This window comes from Centropristis striata, chromosome 10 (assembly GCF_030273125.1).
Source record: "Centropristis striata isolate RG_2023a ecotype Rhode Island chromosome 10, C.striata_1.0, whole genome shotgun sequence".
NCBI classification, from domain to species: domain Eukaryota; kingdom Metazoa; phylum Chordata; class Actinopteri; order Perciformes; family Serranidae; genus Centropristis; species Centropristis striata.
Window position 1 is genome coordinate 5,554,810 of NC_081526.1, and position 15,617 is coordinate 5,570,426.

A 15,617-nucleotide genomic window follows, 5' to 3' on the forward strand; every position below is an offset into this window, starting at 1 on the left:
TCTTTTCAATAATTAATTCCCACACATCATGCAGGATTCATCTGGCTGCCACTGATATGAGAGGTCTGGAAGTGGTCGTGCCTTGTGTTGGAGCATCAAATGCTCCGAGAAACAACGGTTTGAAAACAATAGAGGGAAAACAATAGCGGAGCTGAGGTAGTCCTCCATGTGTCTCATTTTCAAAGGCAATTACAGTGATGGGCATAAGGCTGTGGACAACATAATTAGCTCTCAGGGAGAGGAAATGTGCTTCATTTAGGCTGCTGGGTGGAGATAACCAAGCGAAACGTTAGACTTTAGTCTTTGTTATTTGTGGCACGCGGCAGCCTCATATCAATAATAATAATAATTTAAAAAAAAAAAACCCCAGGTAGCTATTCTGGTATAACATTACTGTACATTTGACGTGAACAAAGAAAAACTCACCTCAGAAATGCAACATATCAGCGTGTGTTTCCTTTATCATCCCCGAGTCCAGCTGTTTTAGAAAAAAAAGAAGAAAATCTCCACTTGTCTGCTTGGAAAACCCAACATCATGTGAACCAGGCTCGGTCCAAAAGGGGGAAAAAAGAAGACAAAAAGAGGAAGAAAAAGAAAAGAGCGAGCAACTCCAGAAAAAGCCTGAAGCGAAGATGAAACAAAGCTGAACTCCGGTTGGCTTTTCTCACATGGTGTCCAGACAGACCGCGCTGTTGTCGGCCGGTACCTCATGTAATATTGAAGGCTGATAATGGACCAGTGCGACGGGAAATGGAGATGCTGCCCTGCGGTTTTTATTCCGTGTTTACATCATGCTTTTCCTATGATAGCCCTCCTAAAGCACCAGTGGATGCGCTTCCTTTGTGCTCTCTGTCTCGCGCACTGTGGGGAACGGGTTAAACCATTCCCGCAGCACGAGAGGGGGGGAGGAGAGGAGCAATTCACGTGGATATATGGGGACGAATGGGCTTGGTGACTCGTGGCCAAATGTTGTTATTGTCGGGGATAAAGAGACGGGGAGGACGAGAGGAGGAAAGGGAAGAAAAGGGATGAGGGAGGAGGTGGGAGGTGGGAGAAAGTAGGGGGAGGGGGGTGGAGGATGCAAAGATGTATGCATGTACAAGAAAATAATGTAATCACAATCTATTGCATATATGTTCACAAGATCATTTGTTGCTTTCTGTCCCTTCTGATCATACAGAGTTGGGTAAAAGGGTATTTGTTTACTCTGCACCTTATGCTGGAATATGCTGCAGAAAGACTGGAAACTAACTGACTGAATTTCTTTGAGCACTTTTAAATCCAAACTGAGAGTTATTGAGGCCAATTCCACAATATGCACTTCTCAAAACGCGTTTAAAGCTCTGAAGTCCAGGAGATTTTGGTTCAAATTTGTCAACTTCCTATGCATTCATTTCTGTCTGTTTAGCATCTTTCAGTCTGTCCTTACATCACATGCATGGCTCCTTTTTCTCCATACAAATTTGGCTATTAGTCAGATTTTTCATTTTATTTTAATTAACAAAGTATAAAGCTGCCAGGAACCCAAAATACAAACAAAAGACACAGGTGTCTATGGAAATGTACCTTTTTTTTCTCTTCTTATTCATTTATTTATTTATTTTTACCATTTTTACACACAAAACAGCAGAACAAATAATAAATAATAAAACTGCAAAACAGTCTATTTGCATATACATTAAAAATAGTAATAGTTTTCATTGTAGAAAGAAAAATCACATTTTAAAAATGGTCTAGAAACATAAATGGCACACTCTGAAAGCTCCTATGATTGAACTTTAACTGGCTTTCTCAGCTTGTCTACATATCATATATAAATAAAGTTATTACTGTAAATAAAACATGTGTATTTTCAATAAATAGATGGACTCCAGAGGGTTAAGGTCTTTGTTTTATGTAAATATGTAACTGTATTTTGTGCTTGCTGCCTCTTGTTCCCTTGAAAAAGAGGTTCTTAATCTCAATGGGATATTTCCTGGTTGAATAAAGGTTAAATAAATAAAAAAATATATGTAAAATGACTTAAATAATACCAAGCAAGTGGCATGTCCAGGACAGCTTATTCAACATTTAAATTAGTTTCTTGCTTCTTGTTTTAGCCCACTATAAGACACTCAAAACCAGATAATCACACAGTCTTTATAGCCTACACTAAACCATTTTACGTCTCACATGCAAGTAGGATTTTTGGTAAGCACGCTCTCATGCTAGATTATGCAACAGAGTTATAATTACATCCAGTGTAATGTTAGGGGGGGCATAAGGACTTTAGAGAGCCGTTTCATTCTGCTGCCTGTTCCTTCTGTGAGCAGCAGCAGACTGTCAGTTCAGGACCTCGGAGAGCTCCCAGCCAGCAGCAGCCACCTGTGTCAATAAAGAGCCTGGAGTTTATGGAAATCATAACATATAAAAGCCAATTTATTTTAAGGATATTGCAAGGTTTATTGCATACAAGGAGAGGGACATTTAACATATGTAGCCAACTTGAAATTAAAAGCAGATCACTATAAAATTCACTAATATATAACACAGAACAGCTGATCTTTGTGATGTTGACAGGCTGAACTCCAAACGTCTGCAGAGCCTCAGTCCCCCGTCAGACTTTTGCAGCTGTTAAGCAAAAACAGACAGATTTTTTTTTAAAGGGAGAGAACTTACAGAGCTCTGTAAATATTGTTTGTATGTGGTTATGATATAAACCAATGGCGCCATCTCCTGGAGAGCTCCTTATAGTAAAGTGTGGAACCAAAACATAATTTTTCTTCTTATTTTTTTTGCACAAGATAAAACCTGAAGTCTAAAGTGGCAAATATAGCAATTCAGTTTATCCTTTTTCTGAAAATGTGCTTGTTTAACATGTTTTCTTTTTTGTCCTCATCTACATTTAGTCATATATTATTAACAATAACTTGGTAGGTAGGGCTCCGAGGCATCCTATATCTAATAACAATGATGGAAAATAGTAATAATAATAATGAATGGATGGATGGATGGATGGATGGACGAATGAATGAATATACAGAAATAACCCTCCTCCATATTGCTACTCAATGTTGTTTGTAATGTTGATACTAGCATTATTATTATTATTATTATTATTATTGTAATTATTGTAATTATGTTATTATCTTTGCTGCTATCATTCTTCCCATTAATATCCTCGCAAAGAAAGCACATGATCATTTTTTTGTCTTATTTTCCTCCTCTCTCCTGTAATTATCATTATTAGTATTATTGTCGCTCATGCATGCTCCCTTTTTTATTTTTACTTATATATATATATATATATATATATTATATTATATACTAATAATAACGTGTATATATATATGTTTTATTGTATATATATATATTTTTTTTTATTATTATTATTTTAATTTATTCTATTTACATTTTAGTAGTATCGCTTTCTCTGCCTAATAATGATGCATAATATTTATTATAATATATTAATACTTAACTACTAGATCTATAACTGAAACACGCATGCACACATGCATGCATGCACACACGCACACACAAACACACACACACACACACACACACACACACACACACACTCACACACACACTCACACACACACACACACACACACACACACAGGGGTACCATTATTGTCGTTGTTTAATATTCACTCCCTGTCTGTCCATATCACTGTATTGTATTATTGCACAGTAAAAAAAACATCACCACACATACCCTCTACATCTTGTAAACCACACTTTAATAAAAAACGTGCCTAACTTTATGGGAGCTACCAGTTGGTGTCACACAAAAAAATATCAACACATTCAACCTTTAAAACTTCAAACCTGACAGCTGCTCCTCAGTGATAATCTTTAAAGAATTGTTCTTATGTCACTTTATATGTTGTTATGTAATGATGTAATATGAGATTAAGACAGATGGGTCTTTGAAGCATTAATAGACGCGTGCTTGGAAACAGGCCTGGATTTTTCTTAGCACTGCTTGCAGTGAGACTTGGTGTTGTGGGTTTTCGATAGAACATTTCTTGACTATGTATTTGAGGTAGGCTATTATTATTATTATCATTATTATTATCATTTTTTTAAGGCTTAACTCATAATTACAGGGTTTGAGGCCAATGTAATAGTAAAAAAAATACATAAAAGAAGGAGAAAGAGAGAGATTGCAAACAACATTTGCAAATAACAGAGCATTTTTTAAACCCTAAGTGCAAAATTGCATTTAAAAGCATCACACCGTGTTCATAATGTAGCTTTAACTGTGTGGACGCGCAGCAGCATCTGCGCCTTTAAGAGCATCTCTGACAGCATCCTCCTCTGTCACGGACGCGCACACAGCAGCTCAACATTTGAGAATACAGCTTAGCTTTCTGCACACACACACACATACACACACATCCACCTAGAGACGCACCATAACATCACATAATTACATTTATCGACATTATTTCTCCACTGGACATTGATGCATTTGCCTCAACGGTCGCCGTAGCGGTCCATCCGATCGTTATTGCTCTTATTTCCTTCCTGCCCGCATCCAAGGACTGATCTACGCTACAAGATGGCTGAGTTGAATTTGGGGAAGGGGCTGACAGCAGGGAAAGTGGCCAGCAACGTCCAGAAAAAACTCACAAGAGCCCAAGAAAAGGTAAGAGCTGCTCACTAACGTGTTAATGCATGGGGGGAATTATCATTCAGGCCTACCAGCCGCCAGGCAGCAGTGCCGCATCCTCCACCGAGGCGCAGTGTCGCATCACGACCTCATGATATTAAGAGCAGGGATGCTGTGTTTGGGGATGGGGATGCCCACTTCAAACACATCCCTACTGTAGTCAATGTCACACAGCGGGCACGTGCACATTGCAGGGACATAAACTGTAAGCCTGCTCATAATTTAGCCCATGGCTGATGTGTTTCTGGCATTTAAAATCCCTATATGAGCATCTCCATGAGTCATTATCACACTAGAGGTGACAGCAGAAACACTCTCTTTTTCATTTCACTGCCACTATCATGATTATTATTAGCCATGCTGCAATATGCATAGGTAGTAGATGTGAGGCCTAGTCTATGCGTTTATGCACCTGCGCGTTATGCTCTGATTAAATGGCAGGGGGCGCTATTTGTCAGTCATAATGCATTATGTGCTGTAGGGTTGATGAGAGACAGATAACGGCGCCCTGTATATAAATATAGATAATGCACACATATATTTATGTATAGTGTGGAGTGTCTCTGTTATTGGCTCACTTAGATTTGATTTATGTGTGTTGCCATTACTATTTTCTATATAAATTGTGTCATATACTACTTTGCAACCCCTTAATTCCACCCATGAATGCAAAGAAATCATATTTGATCTATAACTTAAATGCAAGCGAGAGATCAAGACAAGAAAACGGGTGTTTGTTCTCATGTGTTGTGTCTTTTAGGGCCCATGCACGTCTCTTCTTTGACTTAAAATTGAACAGAATCCATTGCTATATGTGAACTTGGTTTTGTCACTAATGCTATTATGTTTTTTTTTTGACCAACAGGTTCTTCAGAAGCTTGGCAAAGCCGATGAAACCAAAGATGTTGCTTTTGAGGAGGGAGTGATCAACTTCAACAAACAATATGTGAGTACAGTAGCACTATGTTAGATGGTAGAGTCAGAATAGAATATTATTGCACACTTTAAATACGATATAGTGTCACAGCTTTTAGTCACATACAGATGTGACATAGCAACGGAATTTTGCATTAGCTCTAACAAGATACAAGAGATGCAAAAACTGAAATCTAAGTAAGATGAAATATCTCAGATCAAGGGGATATGTGCTTATTTTTTGTCTGATAAGATATTTCTTCTTGGTCAGCAGTTTTTATTTTAGACTGTTTCACTTGTTTGATATAAAGATTCCACGGCTTTTGCCTTATTTCAAGAATTTTAAGAAAAATATTCTACATACAGATAAAAATATTTGTAATATAATGCCTATGCATATCATTATGGCAAGATGATGACTCTAGCATTTACTTATTATTAATTGAAGAATATTTTTCAAAATATTGAGAAAATAGGTCTAAAAAAAGTATATTTCATTAGAATCAAGAAAAATGCACTTGTTATTAGTTAGAATACACTAATTCTAAGGCATTTGTGGTTCATTGAGAATAGATATTTTTACTTGTTTTGGAAAGTCTTGACAAGCCAAATTTTCTTGTTGCATTAGCAGATAATTTTGCTATTTTTAAGCAAAATACACCTAATATTTGGACTTTATTTCTTGTTTTAAACTGGCTCAACAGGCTGTGAAGGTTTCTCCTCACACTGGTTGATTTTGTGTTCTGAGCCCCATGTTTTGTGTTTCACCCCCTCAGGCTGAAGGCAGCAAATTGCAAAGGGACCTTAGGGCGTACCTGGAGGCAGTGAAAGGTGACACACACACTCACACACACTCACACACACACACACACATGCCTGCAAAGATACACTCTTGCATCTACTAAGCTAGACAAACAAATGTGTTTGTACAAATACACAGCATAACCTGCAAATATCCACTGATGTTCCACTCCACTCATGTAGATTTTTTTTTTTTTGTGACCAAATTTTTATTGGGCAAGTTCACATCAAAGTACAAAAATACAATGCAACATTGAGTGGGCATAAAAAGTGAGAGGTCCACCATTTGTTACAAAAGCATGCATTCAAAATTAAATAAAATATAGCACATAATGATCCACCCACCCACCCAAATCAATCTAACCAAAACAAAACAAACACAGAACAGTAAACCAACATGGTCTCACAGGAATCCGTGAAATAGCCACGGATTTGCTTAACTCAAAATCCGTGGAATAGCCACGGAATCACTCAAATTTCCCTGAAACTGACACGGATTTCGCTACAATGCAAGTTAATGACAGTCATATCCCGTGGCTATTCCAACATACAAAGTGATTATGTACATTCACTGAGTGAATATTTAGAAAATAAAACATATATTTCTCACTAAGAATGTGATCAAAATCCATTTTTATGCAGAAACTAAGTCAAAATATTGATTTTTTCACTAAAAATGAGAGAACTGTCCGCCATGTTTTTTGTTCTGACCGCCGGGACCTTGAAAGTCACATGACTTGGAACAAACCAAAAGGAAAAAATATCCATGGAATAGCCACGGGATATGACTGTCATTAACTTGCATTGTAGCGAAATCCGTGTCAGTTTCACGGAGTGATTCCGTGGCTATTCCACGGATTTTGAGTTAAGCGAATCCGTGGCTATTTCACAGATTCCTGTGAGACCAGGTTCCAGTAAACATGTAGTATGGAAAGAAAAGAAAAGAAAAATGAAATGAAGAAGCAGCCCGATGCATGCCTGCCTGCACCACTCATGTAGATTGTGTGTGTTTGTCCTCAGCCATGCACGAGTCCTCCAAGAACGTGCAGGCGTGTTTGGCCGACATGTACGAGCCGGACTGGTACGGCAAGAACGACGTGGATTCCATCGTGGAGGTCAGAACCACTTTTCATCAGTGTGTTTGTTACAGTAGAGGTCAGACCCACTTTGTTATATAGTATAGTAATTGATTGGGGGCGTGTGTGCTTGGCTTTTGTTTGGCTTATGCATCACAGCTGTTTCTCCTCAGGTTGGCACAGCTCTGTGTGATTGTGTCCTCTTGGAAGAATTGGCAACTTGTTATGACGCTGAGTAGCTTTTTGGATATTCCTCAGACTTTATTAAGTACTTTACGCCTGAAAATACTTTTAGATTAATGGTTCTTACGTGACAAAACTACTACAAGAAAATACTGCAGTCCAGTTTAGTCTTCATTAACCCTCTGGAGTCTCCAAAAGCACCAAATCCAGACTTCTTCATGACATCCAGACTAGAAAACAAAGCAGCGTGGAGCCCTACTGTAAATTTACCTCTAAAGTTCTGGCTGTAAACTCCATGAGGCCAGTTTCAGTTTGATGATGATATACCAAGTAAAACTGGAGACAAGCTCAAATATATTTAGCATAAAATGATAGAACTGGATGGAACCCTCTTATATGTTAGATTTGACACCTTTTGTTGACATTTGCAACATTTACAATTCTTTATTGAGCATGATAGTGTTTTGAAAGTAAAAAAAAGATTCAGAATCACATTTTGTGTTGGACTAAAGGACTAAAAAAGACACAAAATGACAAAAAACACAAAATGACCAAAAAAAGACACAAAATGACTAAAATAGACACAAAATGACAAAAAAAAGACACAAAATGACAAAAAAGGACACAAAATGACTAAAAAAGACACAAAAAAGGACACAAAAAAGACATTTTGGATTCAAAAATGGACAAATACTAGCCCAAATACTCCGTAGAGTTAGGGTCCAAGATGATTAGCTAAGACATAGCATAGCAGCAGAGAAGCTGGAATTAACTCTGAAGTGGTGGAGAAATAAATCTGTTTCAGTACGTTTTTCTATAAAACAAGCAGTTTGTCTTATTTAACCTCTGATTGTGACTGTGATCATGTGTTCTGTTCATCCTTGCTGCAGGACTGTGATGTGCTGTGGACTGACTACCACCAAAAGTTGGTGGATCATGCTCTCATCTCCATGGATACGTACCTGGGCCAGTTCCCTGATATCAAGGTAAGCTGTCATAGAGCAACCACCCAGGGAAGGATTACTGAACGGCCTAGGGGTCCACAATGTCACAGAGCACCTTGTCCTTCACCAACAAAATGTCACGCAACAAGCAACATAACAACTAGGAAGAGCATCAAAATGACTACAAAGAAACACAGTTCGACAACAACAAAAAATAGACTGCAAAGAGATTTCCACTGACTATACACTGCAAAAAAGGGGTGTCTAAAAACACTAAATCTGAGGGAAATGATCTTGCTGCATGGACAGATAATTTCACTGGACAAGATTTCTTAAATTATGATTATTACATCTAGAAATAAGCATGTTGTACGCTTAAAATAAGAAATTAGCTCTTAAAACAAGATAAATTTAAGCTGCAAGCAGCGATGAACTGGCCCGAGCAGAGTGACCTGACAATTATTTGTTTCTTATATATATAGATAAAAAAACTTTAGATTTAGAAGTGTTAGATAATTTATCTTGTGTGTGTGTAAATTTCTTATTTTATTACTTATTATTGTATACATTTATTTATAGATTTTAACTGGCTCTCCTTACTGTTCTCTTTACTAAGAAATATCTAAATATATGACATCACTATATTTTTATTGAGGACTGAGCTTACTAGCATTATCGTGATGTTCCTTTTTCCTGTGGAAGTGGTTTTACTGGCCGGTTTGGAACCAGTCTGAACCGGGGACCTTTCCCCTGCTTATCTATTGGTTGGTGATTGTGTTACGTCACTGAGACTTGAGATAATATCAAACACATTTGATATGATCCAAACCCAAGACTAAGAAAAGACTGATATGAAACAGAGCAGATTACTACCTTAAACTTAACCATGGAGATGACGGAGCGCCGTGACTCAGTAAAACTCCTAGATTTACTAAAGACTTTCAGTTTTTAGTCTGGGACTGTGGAAATATTTGGGTGTAAGCCCAGCATTACAGATGGAGACACTGAATAACAAATTCTCTTTTTGTACAGGCACGTATCGCTAAGAGGGACAGGAAACTGGTGGATTTCGACAGCGCCAGGCACAACTATGCCACCACACACAAGGCCAAGAAAAAGGACGGGGGCATTAAAATAACCAAGGTAAAACAAACTTAAAATATTTTGATACAGATGCACACTGATAATGTAATATACATTAAAATAATGTATTATTCTCTCTCTCCTGCAGCCCTCCTCTTTGTTGGAGAGAGCCACTCCAGGCTGGGCTCAGGGTATCCTGTCTGCACACAATGTAGCCCAGAGCAGTCTGTCCCGGAGCCAGGTACACACTCATATTACCCATCATAATTTATTACTGAAACAATGATAATGGGTGTCCTGGTAGCCAAGAGCTCTAAAAAGAACTTTCCTGCCCAGGTGTTCTGTCACTTGCTACTGTCAAATATCCAGTGTAGGCAAAATGAAAGTGACAACCACAAAAACAACTGTAGACTACCATTTTAAAGAATAATCATAAGTGTCAGAAGACATTACATACACTGTAAATAACAACTGTTTAACCCTCAATAGGGCACTCATTGAAATACTTGCAAATTGGAGGATATTACATACTGCCAGAATGTGTAAAAAAACATACGGACCTGGGGGAGGAGGGTAATATTTTGAGAAATAGTTTACGAGATTAAAGTGGCAAATCTACGAGAAAAAAATTTGCAGATTTATGAGATTTTAGGGGTGGATCTGCAAGAAAAAAGTTGTTTTTTCCCGTTTTTTTCTAGTAAGTCTGCGACTTTTTTTCACGCAGATTTACCACTTGCATCTAGTAAATTTGCAACTTTTTTCTCTGGTTTATATTTTTATTTCTATTCATACTTGGCCCTAATATGCCGTCATAGTCAAGTTTTCCTCGTACAAATCAAAATCAAATCAATCAAAATTACTTTATTCATCCCCAAGAAGAAATTCAGTTAGTCTGGTAGAATACAAGTCATTGAAGAATAACTCTGTTTGTACGACTGTTTCTTGCAGATTTTTTTTCTAAATTTTTCATTTTTACATTGGAGGTCAAGGTGAATAAAGTTAATATTATTATATTATTATGATCATACTGATTGGTCAGATGTCATGGTGCCTGATCTTTGCTGATTATCTGGAAGAAATCCATGTGGTTCTACGACCAAACAGAGAGACATGGGGACCCAGTTAGATATCCACTGAAGTTACCAAATATAGTTCTTCGCCCGTTTAAGGGTTAATTTACGGTAAAATACAGACAGCTGTGGTTGCCAGAACTTCACTGTAAAAATTACAGTGAGTGGGTTTTCTACTGTAAATTTAAATGTAAATATCAGCAAAAACTGTAATTTAGACTGAAAAGTCCCTTTATTTGTAGATAATTGTCACCTTGTGACAATATGGTATTTTTCCATTAATTTTACATGAAAATGTCATATTTTTACAGTAAATCTGTGTTTTCTACAGTTTTTCAAAAGTTTTGTACTATTCCTTGATTTACGGTAATCAAAAGTGTCTGCTACAGTGATATGCAATTTTTTAGTTTGCGCCCTATTTCCCATGCAATTTGACAGTGTTTTACAAAAATTTCTACGAACATTTTTTTCAGTGTACACACTCGTATACAGACAGCATGTTGTTTTACCTCAGAGAATAACTTGTGTCTGTGTGTGTGTGTGTGTGTGTGTGTGTGTGTGTGTGTGTGTGTGTGTTTCAGGCCGAGGAAGAGTTGGAGAGAGCCCAGAAGGTCTTTGAGGAGATTAATATTGACTTGCAAGAGGAATTACCTTCACTCTGGAACAGGTGTGTACGTATGTGTGAGTGTCTGGTTGTCCTGTTGATGGATGGACGCTGTAATTGCATTTCACTTACATCTGTGCTACATTTACCCTGACAGGATGTTAAATTAAGTCTAGCCAATAATGCAGTCAATACTGTCTCTGTCTCTTCTTTCCAGTCGGGTCGGGTTTTATGTCAGCACCTTCCAGAGTTTGGCCGGTTTTGAGGAGAAGTTTCACAAGGAAATAGCCCGGGTGAGTGTCGTGTTTAAGAGCTGCATTAATGCAGAATGTAGATCATAGCAGAATTTAGTGTCTTTTTTTTGTAATTTTGTGTCTTTTTTGGGTCATCTTGTGTCTTTTTAAAATAATTCTGTGTCTTTTTTTGGTAATTCTGTTTCTTATTTTGGTCATTTTGTTTCTTTTTTAAGTAATTTAGTTTTTTTCTGTAATTTTGTGTCTTTTTTGTAATTTTGTGTCTTTTTAAAGTAATTATTTTTCTTTTTTGGTCATTTTGTGTCTTTTTTTGGTCATTTTGTGTCTTTATTTAAATAATTTTGTGTCTTTTTTTTTGGTAATTCTGTCTTATTATGGTCATTTTGTTTCTTTTTTAAGTCATTTAGTTTTTTTCTGTCATTTTGTGTCTTTTTTTGGTAATTCTGTGTCTTTTTTAAAATAATTTTGTGTCTTTTTTGGTAATTCTGTGACTTATTTTGGTCATTTTGTTTCTTTTTTAAGTAATTTAGGTTTTTTTGGTCATTTTGTGTCTTTTTTGGTAATTTTGTTTCTTTTTTAAGTATTTTTTTTTTTTTTGTAATCCTGTGTATTTTTTGGTCATATTCTGTCTTTTTTTTTAGTAATTTTGTGGGGGGTTTCGGTCATTTTGTGACTTTTTAAAGTAATTTAGTTTTTTTTCTGTCATTTTGTGTCTTTTTCTGGTCATTTTGATACTGCCAGGTAATTAGAGTTTGAGACCCCTGGTGTAGATGAAGGCCAGACAAAACAAATGGACACGCTGTGTCAGATTACAGTTGATGGAAAGTGGTGACAGTGATACTTCAGACGACTACATCAGCAGCTGGAACTAAACCTGCTGCTGCTCAGCACTGTTTTTGAAACATGGTGCAAAGTCTGTAATAGTTAGTTTATTTTCTAAAGATTTTCACAGTAAGACACAGAGTTTTAATCCACTGCAGAGAGATTATCCTCTGTATTACTGCCTGAGTTTAGGAGGTGTGAATCTAAATTTGGACATGATGATTTAAACAAGTTGTAGCAGACACATTCAGCAGCACTTGGATGTAATTATTTTTTTCATATAGGATGACAATGATGTAATACAGTTGGTGTTAAGTATAGTTTCTAACATCCCGTCTTTTCTCCTTTGCAGTTGGATCAGGATTTGTATGATACCTTGGTGAAATTAGAGGGAACAGACACAACCAGGTTAGTGAGCAATGTTTGTTCATGTAAAATCTCTCATAGCAACACTTTATACTGCAGAATGCCTTATTTTAGCTTGTGTATATTATGCATCTTAAGAAAAATATCTCAGTGCATATTCTTTTAACATGAAAGCTTTTGATTCTGAAGAAACTCAGGTAATAAATACCAAGATTTAGTTTCAGAATATAGACACCTATTGAAATTATTTAATATAAGCGATATAGATAAACACCAACAAGTGACAGTGATGCTATTCAGTAACCAGGGGTGCTGGGAGATTTTGTTAATATTCAGGTGAAAACCCACAAACCTCAGGTTTTCATGATGCTAAAATAAATCTCATCAGTCAGTCACTGTGGTTAGTCATCTCAACCAGCAAAGAAAATACTGGCTATCTATGGCTCCTTCCAGACTTGGGCAAAAATAAGCCTTTTCAGAAATGTTTGCACATATTTGAACCTAATTCATCGTGCTTGATGAATGAAGTGTGCAGCATCAGAAGCTAAAATAGCAGTAAATTAAATGCTGAGGTTATTCTAAATAATAGGCATAAACATATAATAGTAATGAATTAACGCAGTATTTATCAAAACATTTGAAGCTGCAGGAAGAGACAAACTAAATGGCATGCATTAATTAACCTGGAGCCCCACTGAACCTTTCAGAAAGACAGGTACCAGCGGCCCCTCATCGTCAGGAAAAAATAGGAGGTAACCGGCAGCAACTGTGGTAACCATGGTGACACAACTCTTGTCTGTCTGTCCAACTGACCTGTCTGTCGAGCTGTCCGTCTGTCAGTCAGTCTGCAGGCTTTGGGGGATTTATGGAAGAAGTCGTGCTTGGTTGTGCAAGTGAATTCACAGACACACTGATGAGAGAGTTGAGCCCCCAGAGCTGCAGATATACCAGAGCAGAGAAAACCTGCATGTTTAATGCTGCACCCGGAAACACTGTTACAAAACTATTCAACCCAAAACACAAGGTACATGGCGGGGTCATTAAATGTACTATAAGGCCAGTTGAATCCAGTAGCGGACCACAGGATTGAAATGAGTTCCTGGGCCTCGATTAACCCCCCGTTAATAACCTTCTCTGTGCAAAATATACAGATTTTCTTCAGTTTCGGCTCAGTTGCTGTGTGGTATTTTGACAAAAAAATTTAAAGGGATAGTCTGGATTTTTTAAAAGTGGGATTGTATGAGGTATTTATCCAAATAATTATCAGATTATATCTATTTTTACTGCTTTACCTTGCCGTTAGACAGTCAAGTTTGAGTTTATCTCATCAATGTTACCAGACTCCATTGACAAAAACAGTCATTCTTCCTTGCAGAACACAAGAGTGCTGGTTTACCACTGCCACAATTGTTTAGTTTATGTTATTGTGGGACATTTGTGTTTAAATGGATTTTTCTCAATGGAGTCTGGTGCTTGACAAAAACATAGAACAGTTACATTTAGCCGCCTAAACGTGAACAGGGCTGCATGAGGGCACATTTTTCTAAACATAGAGTACACTTATATCCATATTGATTTTTTTAAGTGGGCCTTTTTTTAGGTGGCTGCTGCCTCAGACCACAGAAGTACATTGCTTTGCGTTTCTCCCTGCCTGCTTCTCCAAACGTGGCGTGACAATGTGTGCTGTCGATCAGTGATTCCCAACAAGAGGTGTAATAAATCAGATGTGTTAAATATAGATGAGTCAGCATTTAATTCATTAGTGGGACAAAAACAACTAAATAAGTCCTACAATAAACGTTTATTCATTTACTTAAATAGAAAAATGTGTAACATCCCTCCTGCAGTATACACAGGTAACCTCACCTAGCGGTAACCTCACATATCGGTAACCTCACCCAGAGGTAACCTCACCTAGCGGTAACCTCATCTAGAGGTAACATCACATAGCGGTAACCTCACATAGCGGTAACCTCACCTAGTGGTAACCTCACCTAATGGTAACCTCACCTAGCGGTAACCTCACATATCGGTAACCTCACCTAGCAGTAACCTCACCCAGAGGTAACCTCACCTAGCGGTAACCTCATCTAGAGGTAACCTCACCTAGTGGTAACCTCACCTAATGGTAACCTCACCTAGCGGTAACCTCACATATCGGTAACCTCACCTAGCGGTAACCTCACCTAGCAGTAACCTCACCCAGAGGTAACCTCACCTAGCGGTAACCTCACCTAACAACAGAAACACAGAGCGGAAAAGAGAGAGGAAAAATGGCGAAGCGTCAGGGAGACGAAAATGCTGAATATCTCAAAAAGAAAAAGAGAGGGAACCATGAAAGTTCGGCTTCATAGAAGCAATGGACAATGGGGGGGTCGCCAAAGTTTACAATGGTAAAAATGTGGGTCTCTCAAGAAAAAGGTTGGGAACCACTGCTGTAGATAATACACTGACTATGGATAAGTACCTCATACAGCCCCACTAAACACAAACTATCCCTTTAAATGAAAGATATGCAACACAGAAGCACAAAACTGAAAATGATAAAGGTCTTTAAACTAGATCCTCATAATCAGGTTAACAGGACTCAACTTTTGGGCCTCATCATGTCAGTTTATTGCGTTTGTGCTGCATTTTCCCCAAAATATTACACATCCAGCATATTAAATAAATCCTGCTAACACACACTGGAGCTTTTGGCCCCCTGGAGGCCCCAGTTGTCCACTCTCAGTCTTGGTAATGCAAATTGCAGGTTTTCCCACTCTGAGAATATCTACAGATCTGGGGCTGCTAATGTCAGCTTCAGAATCTCCTCTCTATGACAGCGAATGCCTCTGTC

At 37.7% G+C, this 15,617-nt stretch overlaps 2 protein-coding genes across 3 annotated transcripts in view; one reads left to right on the plus strand and one right to left on the minus strand.

Annotated features, from left to right (window-relative positions):
* The window catches only part of tmem198a (transmembrane protein 198a), a 63,836-nt gene extending 62,952 nt beyond the window's left edge, over positions 1-884 (minus strand). Inside the window, exon 1 of the mRNA XM_059343421.1 lies at positions 427-884. The gene's annotated coding sequence lies outside the window, so the exon portion shown is untranslated. The remainder of the gene's footprint in view (positions 1-426) is intronic.
* A 3,483-nt stretch (positions 885-4,367) lies between these two features.
* Positions 4,368-15,617, plus strand: part of LOC131979435 (myc box-dependent-interacting protein 1) — a 31,098-nt gene continuing 19,848 nt past the window's right edge. For both annotated transcript variants that reach the window (XM_059343414.1, XM_059343413.1), the window contains exons 1-11: positions 4,368-4,636; positions 5,526-5,606; positions 6,352-6,406; positions 7,397-7,491; positions 8,526-8,621; positions 9,612-9,722; positions 9,811-9,903; positions 11,314-11,399; positions 11,554-11,629; positions 12,765-12,820; positions 13,486-13,530. In XM_059343414.1, the coding sequence (XP_059199397.1) occupies positions 4,550-4,636; positions 5,526-5,606; positions 6,352-6,406; positions 7,397-7,491; positions 8,526-8,621; positions 9,612-9,722; positions 9,811-9,903; positions 11,314-11,399; positions 11,554-11,629; positions 12,765-12,820; positions 13,486-13,530 (881 nt within the window). In that variant the 5' untranslated portion in view covers positions 4,368-4,549. The remainder of the gene's footprint in view (positions 4,637-5,525; positions 5,607-6,351; positions 6,407-7,396; positions 7,492-8,525; positions 8,622-9,611; positions 9,723-9,810; positions 9,904-11,313; positions 11,400-11,553; positions 11,630-12,764; positions 12,821-13,485; positions 13,531-15,617) is intronic.